The sequence below is a fragment of the Ochotona curzoniae genome, unplaced genomic scaffold, assembly GCF_017591425.1.
Source record: "Ochotona curzoniae isolate NIBS_2020 unplaced genomic scaffold, NIBS_Ocur_1.0 scaffold_4812, whole genome shotgun sequence".
NCBI classification, from domain to species: Eukaryota; Metazoa; Chordata; class Mammalia; order Lagomorpha; family Ochotonidae; genus Ochotona; species Ochotona curzoniae.
This window is the reverse complement of record NW_024467124.1, coordinates 5,577,099-5,595,688: the sequence shown is the minus strand read 5'-3', so window position 1 is coordinate 5,595,688 and position 18,590 is coordinate 5,577,099. Positions and strand designations below refer to the sequence as shown.

The 18,590-nt window shown below is 48.4% G+C and overlaps 2 protein-coding genes across 7 annotated transcripts in view; one reads left to right on the top strand and one right to left on the bottom strand.

Annotated features, from left to right (window-relative positions):
* Positions 1-4,781, top strand: part of EMILIN2 (elastin microfibril interfacer 2) — a 55,427-nt gene extending 50,646 nt beyond the window's left edge. For all 3 annotated transcript variants that reach the window (XM_040970550.1, XM_040970548.1, XM_040970549.1), the window contains exon 8: positions 3,723-4,781. In XM_040970550.1, coding sequence (XP_040826484.1) covers positions 3,723-4,060 — 338 coding nt within the window. In that variant the 3' untranslated portion in view covers positions 4,061-4,781. The remainder of the gene's footprint in view (positions 1-3,722) is intronic.
* Positions 4,782-9,906: 5,125 nt separating this feature from the next.
* LPIN2 (lipin 2) overlaps positions 9,907-18,590 on the bottom strand; it is a 67,637-nt gene continuing 58,953 nt past the window's right edge. For all 4 annotated transcript variants that reach the window (XM_040970554.1, XM_040970551.1, XM_040970555.1 and 1 more), the window contains 8 exons: positions 17,917-17,999; positions 16,421-16,565; positions 15,630-15,778; positions 14,462-14,548; positions 12,236-12,388; positions 11,992-12,106; positions 10,962-11,065; positions 9,907-10,711 (listed from right to left, as the gene is read on the bottom strand). In XM_040970554.1, coding sequence (XP_040826488.1) covers positions 10,567-10,711; positions 10,962-11,065; positions 11,992-12,106; positions 12,236-12,388; positions 14,462-14,548; positions 15,630-15,778; positions 16,421-16,565; positions 17,917-17,999 — 981 coding nt within the window. In that variant the 3' untranslated portion in view covers positions 9,907-10,566. The remainder of the gene's footprint in view (positions 10,712-10,961; positions 11,066-11,991; positions 12,107-12,235; positions 12,389-14,461; positions 14,549-15,629; positions 15,779-16,420; positions 16,566-17,916; positions 18,000-18,590) is intronic.

The following is an 18,590-nucleotide window of genomic DNA, read 5'->3' as shown; positions in this document are numbered from 1 at the left end:
ACTCTTTGTGCTGGGACTGTTATTAACTATAGTTATGCTGTGCAATGGGACACCAAAACCTGCTCTTCCTAATTGACTTAACTCTGTTCCCACTGGCTTTCCTCATCCCCCACCAACACTAACCACTATTCTGCTTTAGAAGGTTCCACCTGTGAGATCATGCAGTATTTTTCTGTGCCCAGCTTGTTTTACCAACACAGAGTCTTCTAGACTCGCCCATGCTGTTGCAGAGCACAAGACCCCAGCCTTTGCTGTGGCGGAACGGGACTGCAGCGCCCACATGCACTGACATGTCCACTCATCCGCGGGTTACAGCTAGGCTGAATGACCTGTTTTGGCTGCTGTCATTAGAGCTGCAGTAAACACTGGACTGCAGCAGTCTTTTCAACAGACTTCATTTTTCTTTTTTTTTGCATATATACCTGACAGTGGGATTGTTGGATGACGGGTAAAATTGGAGCGGCTGGCCCAGCACAATAGCCTAGTGGCTAAATCCTCACCTTGCATGCACCAGGATCTCATGTGGGCACTGGTTCACATCCCGGCAGCTCCACTTAGTTTCCAACTCCCTGCTTATGGTCTGGGAAAGCAGACCATAAGATGGGGAGTGAATCAGCGGACAGATCTGTCCCTTCCTCTCTGTGAATCTGCCTTTCCAATAAAAATAAATCTTAAATCAATAAAACAAATCAAACTAAAATTGAAGAGGCTGACAGAACTCCTGGTTTACTTTCCAAATGACCACAACAGCTGAGGGCTGGAATGGGTGGCACTGAGCCTTCATGACTGCTTCTCAGGGTCCACATGTGCCAGGACCCGGAGGCAGGAGCCAAACACTGAGCCAAGTACTCCGATGTGATTGGGGCACATTGACCGGTGTTGTAACCATCAGGGTAAGCACCCACTCCTAAATTCATTTTTTTCCCTTTAAAGATTTATCTTTATTGGAAAGGCAGATATACAGAGAGGAAGAGAGACAGGAAGATCCTCTATCTGATGGTTTACTCTGCAAGCAGCTGCAGCAGCTGGAGCTGAGCCAATCTGAAGCCAGGGGCCAGGAGCTTCTTCCAGGTCTCTCACATAGGTGCAAGGTTCCAAGGCTTTGAAAGGCCGTCCTAAACTGCTTTCCTAAGCCACAAGCAGGGAGCTGAATGGGAAGTGGGGCCACTGGGACATGAATTGGTGCCGTATGGGATCCTGGCGTGTTCAAGGTGAGGACTTTTACCTCTATGCTATCGCACCAGGCCCTTAATTTTCTAAACCTTTCCCTAGAGTTAACTGCAGGCCTAAATAGTTTTATTGGCAAATTTTAAACATGTAAAGAAATAACGGCTTTGTAGCTTATGTTAAGAGGTCAACTAATACTGGAACCTAATGATTACAAGAAAAAATTGAGTGTAAAAAAATCCTTGGGTTAATGTGGAGCATAGGAGAACACTGTTAGGAACCATCCGTTTCCCCTCACCTCCGTGCACCTGCTGCACAGCTGAGAATGGCGTTTCGGCATGTTTTCAGGTTGGTGGTGATCAATTTTCATTTCTGACATAGGACACACACTTTAGTCTCAATTCCTTCGGTTTTTGCTTGTAGAAGGTCTTCACCCTTCCTTTCTGGAAGTCTCTGCTGGGTTTACAGTGTCCCTGGCTGGCAGGCGATCTGCACGGTGTTCGCATCCCATTTCTTCCCGGCTGTGAGGTTTCAGCTAAGTCTGTGGCACATCTAATGAGCATTTCCTTAGAGGGGACTGGGATCTTTGTTGCAGTTTTTAGAGTTTTATTTTTGATACTTTAATACTGTCTGAGATAATTTCTTTGGATGCATTTTTAGGAATCCTTTGTTCTTGGACCTGGATGCCTGTGTCTTTCCTAAGACTTGAAAAATTTTCAGCAATGACTTCATTGGCTGGGTTTCATTTTTATTGTTTTTAAAAACTATTTACCAGAGAGAGAGAAGAGCAACTGTCATTTGCTGGCTCACTCTCCGAATGGCCACAGTGGCCAGGTCTGGGTCAGGCGAAAGCCAGGCGCTCCATCCAGGCTTCCTAATGGGGACGGCAGGACCTCAAGCCCTTGAGTCATCTTCTACCGCTAGCAGGAGCTGCACTGGAAGTGGAATAGCTAGGATTCAAATTGTGCTCCTATGGGATGGCTTTGCAAGTAGCGTGACCTATCCTCCTGCATGGGAATGCTGGTCCCGGACTAGCGTTTCCATGAATTTCCTCGTTTCTTCAACACCCTTAATACAAATATTTGTTTGCTTAGAGGCATCTCATAGATCTTGAAAACTTTCCTCATTCTTTCAAAATAAACCAGATACCACCCCCCGCCTCTTTTTTTTGTTAAAGACCTGTCTTTGAGCTCAGTTCTTCTACCAACTCAGTTCTGCTGTTTATGCTCTCAACTACAGTTTTAAGACAGATTAAGACAGAGGTGTCTCCCATCTGCTGGCTTACTCCCCAAATGCTGTAATACAGTACGAAGCCAGGACATAGCCACATGCCAGGAACTCAGTCCAGGCGTTGTGTGTGTTTAACAAGGACCTAACCACCTGACCCATCACCCTCTGCCTCTACAACAGCAAGAGGCTGGAACCTGCAAAACCAAGGCTCAAACCGAGGCATTTTGATGTAGATTTGGGCATCCCAAATGGCACCTTTCCTTTTTAAAAATTGTTCATTAGCCAAGTGATTTCCCAGGGCTGACGAAGGGTGGGGTGGACAAAGCTGAACACCTCCTTCCTGGGCCCTCACATGCTTGGTTTCCAAGAACGGGCCACTCAAGTTTCTTGAGACCATCCAGCTGCTACTGCAGCAGCAGGAGCTGGAGCAGCCCACTCTCCTGACCTCAGGGTGTACCACACAGTCTTACCAGGGCCCTGGGAAGGTGGGTGCTGGGAGCTTCCTGGTTGGCTGAGGAGCTCCTAAAGAGTAGCTTTAGGAGAGTGAAATCTGGACTTGTGAAATCTCAAGCTGGCTCTCTGGGAGGAGTAGGTCCCAGGCATGAGGTTCAAGGCCTGCAAAGGCCCTGTGAACGCCTTCTTTAGCTGTCCGTGGTGTAATAAGCAGGGCCAGCTTGCTTACCCCCACTTGCCTCCTGGTCTTGCGCTGGGATGGCTGCTGCTATGTGCTTCCTTCCCTTCTTTCCAGGGCTGTCATGTGTCTGCACTGTCTAGTCCTGGGCTTGCTCTGCGGCTCCTCTTCCCAGGAGGTAGTCTTCCTCAAAGTTCGGCCACCAGAGCTAGGTGAGATGCCCTGGCCATCAGGGGGAAGGGCCACAGTGGATACCAGGTGTAGGGACGGTGCCATGGAGCTCTGCTGACCCTGAGGCCTGCACTGAATTCCTCCCCCCTCCCTCAAGCCCGAGACATGACTGTGTCACTCTGCTTGGAGTTGGGGGAAGAGAGAGATAGGCATCTTTCTCTTCCACCTTCTCCAGTGCATTGTCACACTAAAATTGGGCACTGTGGCCTCTCACCTGGCTTCCCAGCTCGTCGGGTCTTGCAGTGAGGATCAGGTGACAGAAAGTGGTCCGACTTGCTGGTGGCCACACTCTCCACTGCCAGCCTGCCTTCTGTACATGCTGGGACCTGACTGCTAACAGCAGCGCCGTGGTGGACAAGTGGGAGATGCTGTCTTCATCCTGCCCTCCCACTCCGCCTTCCAGGCTAACAGAGAACCTCACGGGCTCTGATGGTAGCACTGATAAGCACTTCTCTCCTCCCAGGGATCTTCACAGCTCCATATGATGGGCGCTACCTGATTACAGCCACCCTCACTCCGGAGAGGGACGCCTACGTGGAAGCAGTCCTGTCCGTGTCAAATGCCAGCGTGGCCCAGCTGCACACAGCTGGGTACAAGAGAGAGTTTCTGGAGTACCACCGGCCCCCAGGGGCCCTGCACACCTGTGGTGGCCCAGGAGCCTTCCACCTCATCGTGCACCTGAAGGCAGGGGATGGGGTCAATATTGTGGTGACCGGGGGCAGGTTGGCCCACACGGACTTTGATGAAATGTACTCCACATTCAGTGGGGTTTTCTTATATCCTTTTCTTTCTCCTCTCTAGGGTGGCTGGGAAGATGTAAAGGAATAGTAGTTGTAAAAACTCTGAAGCCTTAATATATTCAGTTAATATATGTAACTGGAGCACTGGTCTAGATCTTTATGTCCCACCCTCTGCCCCCAAGAGAAAGGCCTTACCTCACTGTCAAGGCCACCAGGCCTTCCAGGTTCCAGGCAGGCAGCGGGGCAAACTCCTGGTGGCTCTGGGAGCTGATGTTTCCATCGCTGTAACTACACACCTGGAAGCCTTGGAAAGGCCCCCTTGCTGGAAGCCAGTTCCTCTCCTTCTGTCTTCGTGGCCTCCATCTCATTGCAAGGGTTCCTGAGCTGAACCCTGGTGCTAACTGAGGCTCACACTGCTCCCTAGAAAGCCAAACCAAAGGCTCATGTCCTGCTGATGGGGGAGGAAGAGCTGCCTGGTGAAGACTGGTCCCCTAGGCCTGTTCTTGGCTGGAGTGTCACACCACACCCAGCTGCTGGTATTTATACTGAAATGCTCAAGTGATCTGAGCCACCACACAGACACCAGTATTTCCACATGGAGTTCTTCCATGCTTGCATCCCCATTGCTGCCTGGGACTCACCCCTGCTCCCCTCGGCCTTGGCCCACCAACTACAAAAGGGGATGCACTTGAGACTGTTATAAACCTTATTGGGCTCCTTGAATGATATGTACAATTGAAGTGCAATGACAGGGAGTGTCAATAAAAATATAAAACCACTTCTTCAAGTTACTGTGTCTGATACTTTATGGATTCAGAGTGAATAAGCCAACTGTACAAAGGCAGCTTTTTAAAAATGGCACAATATGACCTGGCACTAACTACTCTTCAAAGTGTGCTTGGGTTTTGGCTTGCAGAGATGAACCACAAGCACTTGGGGGGGGGGGTCAAAGCCCCCATGTGATCTGGCAGAGGAGGGCTCCCTCTGGGGATGCTGGCAACTTGCATCCCAGCAGTTGCCCAGACTGCTGCACTGCACAGTGCACTGGCAGATGCATCTTGATGAACTCTCAGGTTCCTAGGCAACAAGAGGCCCAATATAAAGTTGATGACACACTGACTGCTGAGATCACCAGGAAGGCAAGCATTTCCCCCAGGCCGGCGTGTTGTCCTGAAGGACAGGGAAGCCAGGCGGCTGGGCTCCTGCCCAAGCCCAGAAACGGCTAGGCTGGAGATCCTTCACTCAGGGCAGTTTTTGTTAGTAAGCTGGGGGGAAGCTAGTCAATTGTTCCCTCTGGGGACATATAAGCACCCCATGGTCCCCAGGCAATGTCTAGATGGCAGAACCAAGAGCTCAAATTTTCCTGGCCTGGGCCATGGCAAGATGCTCTTATACTGCAGCATGCTCAACTTCAAGGTCTGTTTGCAAATGAAGTTAGGGGTAACCTCTGGGCCCCACAAAGCTCTTACGTGTCCACTCCAGCTGGGGTCTATGGGTGTGCAACTTTACTAAGTTAAAATTGAAAGCCTGCTTCCCAGGATGGTGGGTGAGAGCATCCTTCTCCCCCGTCTCTGCAGCTGGGGAGCTGGCTGAAGGGAGCCGTTAGTGCTCTTGGCTGTCCTAGAAATGACCCGGGGAAAACAAACCCAACAACGCAGGTTCAGGAAAACCTACTGGCACATGCATGCATGTTCACCCTCTTCACCCATGAAGGACTCCCAAGGACACATGCCCAGTGGCTGGGACGGCAGGGGCCAGGCAGAAGGTGAACAGATGTTTTCCCCCGTCCTACCTTATCCTGGACTGCTCTCCCGAGCGTTCAGTACCACCTGGTCCTCCTCTTGCAGTGCATCTTGACTCAGTTACTGACAAGAGTTAACTCCTGGCTCTCTGTAACTGAGGCAGGCAAAACAGAACGAGCATGATTTACAGGATCCTGTGTTTACTCCAAAACAGAACAGCATGAAGGATGGTTCCCAGCTCATTTAGGAGACAACAGCTTCAGCAAGGCAGGGCTTTTTGGTGTAGATAGAAAACAGCTGAGCCAAAGGCTGAGGGCAGGGAAAAGGCTCAGAGGAAGCCTCTTTAAAAAGTCAACATTGGGGCTGGTGTTGGGGTGCTGACGGCAATGTTGGCATCTCATAAGGGTGCCAATTCAATTTCTGACCTGGCTCCCTGCTCCTGTGCCTGGGAGAACAGCAAAGGATGTTTGGACCCCTGTACCTACGTGAGAGATTCAAATGAAGCTCCTGGCTCTGGCCTGGCCAATGCAGCCATTTGGGGAGAAAATCAGAGGATGGAAGATCAATTTGTTTCCTCTAACTCTGCCTTTCAAATAAAAAGTCAGCACATCCCTTAAGTGCCTTCAAGTCAGAGGTGCCAACCAAATCCCTGAACTAAGGCACCAGGTTACCATTTCTGATGGCAAGGAGCTGTTGCTAGGAAAAGGCTGAGAGGTTTTAAGATCCGCAGACACAGGCAGGAGTGTCCTTCCCGTATGTAGCATTAGCACGTGGCCTCCTCCATGTGATTAAAAGCAACAAAATTGTACCTGAAACAAAGGCAGCAGGTCAAAGCAAGAAACATTTGAAAACACTACTTTCCAATGACTTTTCTCAGATTGCCTGCAGCTTGAACACAAAGGCGACATGCACGTAGATCTGAAACATGGTTTGTACCCAGGGCTGCTTTGCAATAATAAGCACACACATAACAGCTTTCCTTTTTCTCATCTATTAATGCAAAGGGTAAAGGACGGAAACACGCAGCTCCAGGGGCGGCAGTGGGCGACAGAGGGAATCACTACGGACAGCCCAGAGCTGCAGCCCCTTCCTGAAGCACTCCACAAACTTCTGGTCTGAATGCCTCCTTTCCATTCTCAAAATACACTCCAAAGACCCCGTGACTCCCCTCACCCCACCATTGTGTCGCGGTCATGATGAAGCAGCATGAAATATGAGACTTTTCCACATACCAAAGCTTATTCTCAAGGAAGGACCCCGTAGTTGGACAAAGCTACAGCCGGTGAAGAAGACGGAGAGACATTAGTTTAAATGACAAGATATGTGGTTTTTTATCCAAGATCGCTTTGACTGCTGATCTGATAATAACTTTGGGGCTCCTACGTGGTATGCACCCTGAGGGAGGGGTTAGTGAAATGTGGGGTGTCAAAGGCTCTGAGGGGCAAGAGGGAAACCCTGTCTGAATTCCATCCGAACTACAACAGAAATTACATATGCACAAATGACTCACTTCCTGGCAGAACACACAAAGCTAGTGAGGGTGGTTCCTGTGGGGATAGCCTCACCTCTGGAGTAGGGTTTTAAAAATAAGCACCAAAAATAAGACTTCCTTTTAGACAAATCTCAGTATCAGCAAAGATCTGAATGCTAATTTATGGAAATGATCAATTTCTGGCAAGAGTATAGAGAAGATGGCTTCAATGGCACCAAAGGAAAGAGTCAAATGCGTTCAGTTTATTATTTTTTTTATTGTTGTAACATTTTGTTTTGAACATCAAACACTGCACCAAAATATGAGCCGTTTGTCTTAAGACAACTGTCTTTATCATAACTAAGAGTACTGTACTGATGTTTACAATTAATTTCTGACAACTTGAAATTTATTAGTGGCGTTGCTGTCTATTCATCAAACACTTTATCAGAGGCTGAACATAATTATTAAATTAAATCAGCAGTTTTCCCCTCTCTTAGCTTCAAACCAAACCAAAAAAGCCGTTTCTATCAGGAAAAAGTACTCACTTTAACCAATTTTGTTAAGCCCAGAATGCTCTAACACAAGGGAAAACAAGACTTTACAGAGTAAATACAATGACACTGTTGAGTAAAACTCCCTGCAGGAATCTGTTTTTGCCAACTTGCAAAAAGAGAAAGTGTTTCCTTTCTTCCAACTGTTTCCTTAACAGGTCTTGCCTGTGTACCTTCCAGGGCACCTGGCGGAAGGGCTGTGTGCAAGCCAGTTGGTCAGGGCCTTGCAGGGCAGCTAAGCTCCCCAGCCATTTAGTCAGCTTGGTTCCTCAGGTAGTCTCCCTATGACTTTTAGCAGCTTTCATTTTAGGACATTAGTTTTTTTCATTTTCCAACGAAAAGTTTTGCAGATATTTTTAAACACAGCAAAACATGGTCCTCAATCAAGGGTTACATTTGCCTGTTCCAGGTTCAATGTGCCCCTCACACACCACAACAGTACAGCCTCAACACAGGGACAGGAAAGCAAATACTTAAAGCCAGACTAAACTGGAAAGAGGTAAAGCAGTCATTTCAACCAACAGAGCAACCGACGGGACTGACTTGGCAGAGCCCCAGCTGCCTGCAACCCCCCTTGTGACGTCACCCATCACTGAGGGCAGCGTGAGGGCTGCACTTCAATCCCCCATCCTAAGGTTTGTGTACAAACACACTCGAGGGCATCTCTCTTTCACAGAAAGAACAAATGTCATTTGTACCAAATGGCAATGGATTTTCAGCACAAACTAATATGTTAGTAACAGTACAGCAAAAATAATCATCTACTTTCAGCAACATGGACTCCTTTAAACAAGGAAAGAGACTCACATTAATTAGCCTATGTGCCCACTGGATCAACCTGCAGCGACAAAGTCTAACACTAATGGACACTGGGACAGAGGGGCCAGATGTCCTCCACCTTGCAGCAGAGACTTGGGCCCTTGGCTGCCCCCTCTGAGAAGGCCCATGTGTCCAGAAAAGAGCTTTCAAGAAAAAGAAAGAAGCCCGTCAGAAACGCTAAAGGACAACCTACACAGGACTAAGAAAGATGTGAATTAAGCTTTTACCTACCACACATGCCAACTCCCACTGAGCTGGAGAGCAGCACACCCAGCTCCTGCTCTTCCGTAAGTCCCAGATGGCTGTGAGGACACATGGCCGATGTCTGCACCATCAAGGAACCGCATGGCTGCTCATCTAGAATTTAATTCATTAACTAACCAGGAAGAACATCATGTGAACATAACTTAGTTCCCCTGACCTTTTTTCATACAGAAATAAACTCACTGAACTCCTTAAGGGAGGTGGTTTGCCCTGGAGAGAGCTTGTGCGGCCCGTCTCCTGGGACATGTGCCTCCAGGTTTTGCCACCAAGGGTTTAAGGGATTTCAACATTGTTTCTGCATCTAACACCACAGGGACACTGGCTAGCATCAGGACTTCGAACTCTCCAATCTGGAAAAACAACCATCCTTACATTATTCCAATTCCAGACTGGTATTATTCTGGATGAGACAAACTAAAACAAGAAGTCTCTCCCAGCAGGAGCTCCCTCTGCTTGTGAACTCCCACAGGACTGAGGCGTGGAGTTGCTTCCCTGCAAGTTTGCTAATAGTTCTCTCATGTTAACACCACTGTGACTATCAACACTGAGGACAACTCAGGAGCATTTTCACTCCATGTTCCCGTCCTGTGACACGAGTCCATTACAACACAGTAAGTGAAGCCATGATGGACATGCTAGTGAAAATGCACTGGTGCTCCTGTAACCTCATGGGACCCTCAGCGTGGATTCTACATAGCCGACCACACGAGTCCCCTGCCTGGCAGAGGAGGCAAAATGGTGGGTTTGGGACACTACAGACGGGCAGACTGCTCAACAGGCACTCCAAGAACCTTACCCACCTCCCAGCAGCTTTACTACCAGGTTAGGACTGCAAATGCCAAAGCCAGACGCCAGTCAGCCATCTGAACCCTGTCCTCAAAGCAACACACCCAAAGGCCCAGCCAGGCCAGCCAACAGGAGTGAGACAGAGAAAAGGTCCATTCAAGGGCAAACATGATGGCCCCAAATCTCTGAGGCTTCCTTGAAACAACGGTTACAGGTTCTTTTTGTTGTTTTGTTTTAAAACCTAACTGCCCACTATTAGTGCTTTTATTAAAGACGTCAAATACAGACCTACAAGATCTGTTCTGGCTATGTCTAAGAAATAACTTAAAGGCCGCTCAGCATGGAGTACTCACAGATGAAAAAATGACAGAAGGGGTTTTCTCCCCCAGAAGCCCCTATCTGTGGGGGCTGGAGTCTGGCTGCAGTGCGTGCACCTGGAGGTACACCCAGCTTGCACACCAGAGCACCGTTCTGTTGCAGTGTGCAGGAAAGGAAGGGCCTGGAGCAGAGCCTGTGCAGACAGTATCAGCCAGCACCACCAACTGCACAGGGAGCAGTTTTGTGGACTCTGACCCTCTGGAAAAGGCCCTGGTTACAGAGAGTGACAATCCCAGTGGAAATGATAACACTTTACTTTGTATAATGTTTTAGCCCATTTCGTTTTCATTCTCCTTCAAGTTACGCAACTGAAGGAGCAGTCAGGACATAACTTGGCAGGAAGCATGTGTGAGGGCCCCTGACTGGACCACAGGCCTCTGACCAAGCCATCCCCTCACTCCTGCTTCCAGTGCTGATCCAGGACCTAGGAAGGCGAAGGAGGGCAGCAGTGCCTGCCCAGGAGACCTGTCTCTGCTCAGGAAAGCACGTGCCGGCCACCTTCCTGTGCTGTGCGGTAAACGACTGCAGCCCCTTCACCATCAGAGATGCAGCCTCAGGCCAGGTCATCCAGGTCCACTGCGGGGATGGGGTCTCGCCAGTAGCAGAAGGAGCTGAACTCTGGGCAGGGAAAGGCAGAATTCTGTTCCTTATCCAGGAGTGGGAACACGTGCTCCACAAGTTCACTCAGCCTGTGATATCTACAAGGGATTGGAGAAGAGAGGCTGTTAACTTAAAAATCAAAAGTGCAAGACCATGTGTTACGAAGTTACTTGTTCAGGTTCTTCCGAAGCAGACTTCCTCCTGAAAGTCTACGGAGAATGCTGATCCTGCCAACAGCTCTCTGGAGGAGCAGACACTGGGCAGGTGCCCAGCTAGGGCTCATCTTGGTAATGTCTGCTATCCCCGAGTGCTGCAGGCTCCTGGGACCAGAAGGGGAATTATACTTACGATGACTTGTTTCCTTTGGTCCTCTCTTGTATTAATTCACCCTTGGGGTTCACGGTGAATATCCTACAGTCTGGAACTCCAACTTGTGTGTATGCATAGACATCCTGCAGAAACAACATCCGGCAGGGTGATCACAGGGAGAAAGAACTAGGGGCTGCTTCAGTTCCCTGGGAGTCATAGCACTGCATGAACAAACTCCTTGTGGAACGTGTGCGGCTGGGCCCAGTGCGGCCCTGCCACTGACAGATAAACCCACTGAGCTTCAGATAAACCCCAACTCAACAGTGGTGCAAACTCAGGAATGCGTGGGACAGTCAGAAACATGGGCAACCAAGAATCAGCCAGTGGCCCTGCAGCAGGAAGAGGCCCAGGAGCAATGGCTTACACAAGCCTGAGATCTGACAGAGGATGGGAGACGGGTGAGGGCGGTGATGAGACAGGGTGAGCATTAAAGCTGTAGTCTGGGTCAGACCCAAGGACAGAGCTCAGAGCCACTTACAGCGCAAGTTAGAGCAGCCTGACAAAACGCAGCTGAGAAGATGTCTTTGTTTATACAAATTCTAAGACAAATCTGGGGTCCAGCACAGTAGCCTAGTGGCCACAGCCTTTGCCTCGCACGTGCCAGGATCCTATAGTGGCACTGGTCCATGTCCCAGCTGTTCCACTTCCCATCTAGCTCCCTGCTTGTGCCCTGCGAAAGCAGTGGAGCACAGCCCAAAGCCTTGGGACCCTGCACCTGCCTGGGAGACCTGAAAGAAGCTCCTGGCTTCAGATTGGCTCAGCTCCAGCTGTTGTGGCTACTTGGGGAGTGAACCAGAGGACAGAAGATCTTTCTGTCTCCTCCGTAATTCCGACTATGTCCTTCAGAATCTTCCTGACTGCTACCAGAGTTTAGAAAAAAAACACTAAGTGAAAACTGGACATATTTTCTCTTGTTGACAAAAGTGGCCGAGTTTATGAGGTGGCTAATGCCCTTCAAGCCCGCCCCTTGGAATTTGAATCGCGCTGTTACCTGGACCCAGACACTTACATTTGGACGGTTTCCAAAGGCAGCATAGAAGGGCTGCTTGGTTGGAGCAAACAGATTCTTGATGTCATTCAGACACTCAATTTTGAACTTCTCTGGTTTCTTTTCTATTACTTCCCTAGGGAGAGGGCCGGGGGAGAAGACACCATATTCATAACGATGGTTTGTCTTAGTGTATTTTCCTAAACTTTTAAAATACTTCCCACCCACAAGCAGAGGCGACCAAGGGCAAATGCTGGAGAAGCACCTGTGGAAGGCGGAGAACAAGCTGCTGGGCGACAGCATGAGGGGCCCACGGGGCAAGATGGTGCCCTGGTCGTTGACCCAGTGCAGGTAGCCTCGGGTCATGTCGGCCATGCCGATAGCACGCGCAGAGCAATACAGAAACTTGTAGCCGTTCCTGAAAGAAAACACAGCCTACTGAGCCAGTGTGTTTTGGCTACGGGAAGAAAAGCATTTTCTTTCAACAGATGTAAATGTTGTTTTCATGCTCCACTAAACTTGAAAATTTAGTAATGTGACTGGTTAAGATGATCAAGATTTCACCTTTTCACAAAAAAACAAGCCATGCAAATACAGATTTTGCTAAATTTGTAAATTCTGATACACTAAGCATCTAGTCTACAATCTAATTGTAGAATGGACAAAAACCTGGATTATCTTTTGAATATCTGTTATAAAGGAAAGAAACAAGGAATTTTATTTACAAGGACAATTTGCAGAATACAAACCATTTCATAGACATAGAGCGAAATTACATTTGAGTAACTCATATTCAGAATTTAGCATGATGTCTTTCTCACTAATGGAGAAGATACTCTAATATTTTTTAGGATTTATTCATTTGAAAGGCAGAATTACAGAGAAGAGGGAGAGACCTGAAGATCAAATCAATGTTATTTGTATGCATTACATTTCTGCAAAAGCCTTGGGACTGTTTCCCCTCAGAGTGTACTCGGGAAGGGACCCCTGTACGTGTGACCTGTTTTCTTGCGCATGTATGCAGTGCTTATTCAAAGAAGTATAGTTAAAAAAGAAATCCAGGAGTGGTTGGTTCCATGGCAACAGGATAACACCGCACTACTGTGGTATCAGCATCCCATCGAGGTGCCAGTTTGTGTCCTGGTTGCTCCACTTCCAATGCAGTTCTCTGCTTATGGCTTGGAAAAGCAGCAGAGGATGGCTCAAGTACTAGAAAATTGCAACCACATCAAAGACCTGGAAGAAGTTCCTGGCTCCTGCCTTCTGACAGGCACAACTCCATCCATTGTGGTCATCTGGAATATGGAAGGTTTTTATCTCTCCTTTTCTCTGTAAATCTGCCCTTCAAGTAAAAATAAACAAATCTTAACAACAACAAAAGTCCAAGAAATAAAAGGCCGGTGCCGTGGCCTGGCAAGTTAAGCCACTACCTAAGACACTGATATCACACGAGTGCCGGCTCCAGTCTTGGCTGCTCCAGTTCTTATCCAGCGTCCTGCTGATGTGCTAGGAAGCAGTGGAAGACAGCCAGTGTCTGGACTCTGCACCCACACTAGACATCCAAATGTGAATTTCAGGATCCTGGCCCCAGCCGGATGCAGCTCAGCTGTCGTGGCCATTTGGGAAGTGAACCAGTGGAGGGAAAAATCTCTTTCCCTTCTCTCTGATCTCTTTCAGATAAACAAGTAAACCTTTAAAAAAATACAGGAAATAGATCAAAAACAAAAATTAACTTTCTGGATAAATAACAATTTAAAAAATCCTTTACTTACTGGAAAGAGAGTCACAGAGGATTTGGGTTCACTCCCTAAATGACCACAAGATTCAAGTCTGAGTTAGGCTGAAGGCAGGGGCCTATAACTCCATCCGGGTCTCTCACGTGGATGACAGGACCTCAATGCTTGGGCCGTCATCCACTGCTCACCAGACATGTCAGAAGGAAGCAGACTCAGAAGAAGGGCACACAGGACTTGCACTGGACTCTGATCTGGGTATCCCAAGCAGTTGCTTAACTCAGTGTCAAGGCCCACCCCCTGGTTAAATTTTTTTTTTAAACACACACACACACACACACACACACACACACACACACACACACACACACACACCCCCCTATCATTACTTGAAGGTACTACAAAACATTTGTGGAAAATACGAATGTTTAAATTCTTGAGTAGCATTTATCTTACAGAATACATTTTCTGTGGACTTTCTGGAGAGTGCTCACAGATGTGGGTAGTGCTTAAAACTCAGCAGTTGTGAGAATTGGCGCGGACAACACAGGCAGCATCACGCTGCAGTGCCACACACAGAGCTCAGGCCGCTGAACGGTGGCTGCTGCTTCCTTCGTGCAAGGCCGTAAGGGAAGGGGGGACACAGAGCAGGAACACACAGAGCAAGCGGACTGACGACAGACACGGTGTTTCTTTAGTTGTTAAAGCAGAACTGCAGCTCACTGCAAGGGGCGGCGGCAGAGGAGGGCGATACCTACTCGTTGATGGCATGGTAGAGCTTCGCTATGCCCTGGTGAGTCCAATCTTTCCCCAGCTGTGGAAGGATCTGTCCCAGAGCATCAGACCTGAGGAGGAGGAGGCAGAAGCGGGAAAAGTTATCAAGAAACAAACACATGAAGAGAGGTGTTTCCCTCTTTGGTTGACTATCAGCTGCCGATAAGCACCGCCTTGGACCAGGTGGCAGACACTGTACAAAACCATTTCATGGCAGCTTCCTGCCACTGTGAGGCAGTCCCGGCCAATGCACTAACCAAAGTGCTTTTAAAAGTAGGGTGACACAAAGGCCACATGTTTGTTTTCAAAGATAATGCATCCCTTTTCCCCCCCTCTCTAATCTCAACAAATGTTTCCCTTTTAAGAATTTCTTTATTTGAGGATATCGTACGGTGGTGTAGCAAGCTAAGCCTCCGACTGAAGTGCCGGCATTCCATATGGCCACCAGTTCCGCGTCTGGGCTGCTCACTTCTGACCTAGCTCCCCTGCTTATGGCCTGGGAAGGCAGCAGAGAATGGCTTGGGCCTTAAGCGCCTGCTCCCATGTAGAGGAACTGAAGGAGGTTCCTGGCTTCAAACCAGCTCAGCTCCAGGTGCTATGGCCATTTGCAGAGAGAATCAGCAGATGGAAGACCTCTCTGTCTCTCCTTCGCTCTCTGTAACTTTCCAAAGACACACAGAGAAAATCTTCCAATTGCTAGTTCACTGCCTAAATAGCCCCAATTGCCAGGGCTGGGTCAGGCTGAAGTCAGGAGCTGTTTCCTGGTCTCCCTTAGGGATGGCAAGGGTCTGAATACCTGAGTCATCCTTAGCTGCTTTCCCAGGCACTTGACCAGGGAGCTGGACTGCAAGTTATGCAGCTGGGACTTGAACGGGCACCCATATGGGATGCCAGCGCCACAGTGCTAGCTACAGTGTGTTTCCTTATAATGTCAGGATTTGAAGACCAAATAATTAGATAGTTCCAAAATTTACTTTTGTCCCTACTTTGCATGCGTCCACCCATCTTCCTTCATCTCCAAAATGACCCTGTGTGTAGATGACCTTAAGGGTGCTGCAGGGCATATGGTCTATTAAGCCCTCTCACCTGCACCTGAGGGCTGGGCCCCCACGTAAAGCTCCCCACCCCCACCTTCCCCAAGTGTGGGCTTACTTGGTTATTGTTCCGTCGATATCAGAAATGACGATCTTGTCATTCCAGTTCCACAGGTAAATGGTACCGGCACAGCGGCAGGTGCCTTGATACTGGGTGGTGATACTGAACACAACATCATTTGGGCCGTTGTGGAGATTCAGTTTTGCCTTTTATAGAGGGCATAATAAAGAAAATCAGGTGACAACAGTCCAGAACACAGCTAAAAAACTCACAAACAATGTGTGGTGTTTCAGGCTCCCCGACCTCATAGCAGGATGGCTTCTTGGTGTGGGGAAGCAGCCCTGCAGTGCTGAGCACGCTCACACAGAGAGGGGCTGCAGAGCCACCGCGGGAACAGCCCTTGGGATTCCAAAGACTTCCCTGATGCCAAACAAAATCAACCTCTTCTATTCTAAACACTAAGAATTACTACCCAGACCACAAACTCCTCCTGGCAGCACCCAGCGGGTTGAGACAGGAGGTACAATAAGGAAAGGGACGGATTACGTCTAAGCTGACATTTTTCCATTGTGGCTCAGTGCTGGGTTAGCTGTGTCTGCTGCACCAGGGAGACATGCTAAAGACAGGTGCCTCAGTTCACTGCTAAAGAGGGAGGGAGCCCTGGTGGCCGTAAGAGCCCACGTCCCAGGGTCCACATGTGGCCTGAGAGGTGCAGACACTGGCCTTTCTGATGAGCATTAAATGACCACAAGCCACACAGTGTTTGTATGCTGGGGACTGAGAGGGAGGGGAGAGGAACTCGGCAACCGTAGGGCTCTATCAGGTCCCCACGGGGCACAGACACTCACAATCTGGTCAGAGGAGAGGCGGAGAGACTTCTTGTAGGAAGTTGTGCTGCTGTGGCCCACGGGCTCTGCGGGCAGAGGCTCCACTCTGATGGACTCCTCGAGGTCCTGCGACCCCTCGCCACTCGATGAGTCATCTTCAGCTGACCTGTTCAACATCAACCCAGTCACTGAAGAGGCAGCAGGATTTTTTTTAAATTGATGAACGCTTTCCATTTAGGATCAAAAAAACAAACACATCTGCCGTGCTTTCTAGGGATGAGAAAAGCTGTCTGCCCGTCATTTCTCCACAGCTACACTTTCCTTACGCCTTAAGCATCTGTATCACTAACTGTACAGCTCCTTTCCTCTCGTAACCAGCACGCAGTTACTCTCTGGCTCTGATTTTTACTTTTATGTCATTTTCAGTGAATACTATTGGGGTCTGCTGACTAATGTTGACAAAGATACGTACATTTCAAAAGATACAAATTCAAAAAAATGTAATTGTTTTTATGCGATGCCACATAATGTTAAAGTCTACCATGGACCATACGTTCAACAGTGGTTCCCCTAAGGATACAATGCAGTTTTTAGATATGTAGGCAGCTATACGAGCGAGGCTTATGCCAGAACACTCTCAGATTACACTGCTGTTGTTAAACAAGACTGCATTGATTTTTACTTATTTTACAGAAGTATTTTATTTGAAAGGCAGAACGACAGAATCATTCACCACCTAGTTCACTCCTCAAACGAGCTGCAATAGACAGGGCCTAAGCCAGGCCAAAACTAGGAGACTGGAAATCCATCTGGCCTCACGTGATTGGCAGGGCCCAAGAGCGTGGACCATCTCCCATTGCTTTCCAGGTGTGTTAGCAGGGAGCTGGATCGGAGGTGAAGCAGCTGAGACTCAAACGGCTGCTTGGGTGGGATGGCAGTGTCACAGGCCCAGGCTTAACCCACTAAACCACAACGTCGGCCTAATATGAAACTAGAAAAACTTTAAACACCCCAACAGAATAAAAGGTAAGAAAAGAAACTCTAGGTGCATAAAGACTACTGCATTAAAGAGGGGATGGAGAAGGAAGAACTAGACTGGGGAATGTAAACCAGACCACAGAACAAAGGGGCACACTGCCCGTGAGTAAATCCTGGAGGGCGCTGCTTCACCCAGGGAACAGAAGGGATGCAAACCCAGCCTTTCCATCTTAATGTCTTCTCTGGGGACCTGACAGGAAGCAGAGGAAACAGACACTGGGCTGGCACCCCTTAAATATCCCTTAGGACCCTTTCTTGGTTACTCAGTTTCACGGCCTCACCCTGGGGACCAAGTATTGGGAAGCACTGACAAGGCTGTCTCCATCCTCCGCCACACTCAATGGAAAAGCAGAAACTGCTTTCAGGTTAGGGACAAAGATATCCAACGCTGCCTACAGGAGAAAGACATTTCTAGCAGCCAAGGCCCACTTAGCTGCAACAGCTACGGGAGGAGTAGCTGGGAGGCAGGGGAGCCCCACCTGGCACCAGCTGGCTCCTTTGTGCTCGACGGCAGGTCACTGGTCGGCAGTGCCTCGGACTTTCCCTCCTTGGTCTCTGGTAGCTGAAAGAGAAAAATCACAAGTGTTTTCCTTATAGACAAGCCAAAGTTTATGAGCAATCCTTTCAAAGAGAAAACTGCTTAATAAGCCCACAAGTTGAAAATGCTTAAAAACTGGACTTGTTACTTGTGCCCAAGACAGAAATCTGAGATGGAAGTTCTGTGCTGCAATACGTAAAGTTATCCCCTCAAGGCAGAGGCAAAAGATTTTACAAGAGCAACATTTCAAACCATAAGACGTAACTGCCCCAAACTTGGAAGGTCCCTGGCAGTGATACTGGGACTGCCAAACTGAAGTGACTGCTTTTGTTTCTTCTGGAGTAGCTTTGTATCTTAAGAAGGGACTAGAAGGTTGCCCTGAGACTGCTGATGTAGACTTGAACTTGGTATAGGCATGACTACTTTTATTTTTAATTTTTAAAACCAGATTTTGGAACAGCCTTTTATTTGAAATGCAGATTATTTTTTAAAGATTTATTTATTTTTATTGGAAAGGCAGATATACAAAATGGAGAAGAGACAGAGAAGAAGATCTTCACTCCCCGAGTGGCTACAACAGCTGGAGCTGAGCCAGTCTGAAGCCAGGAGCTTCTT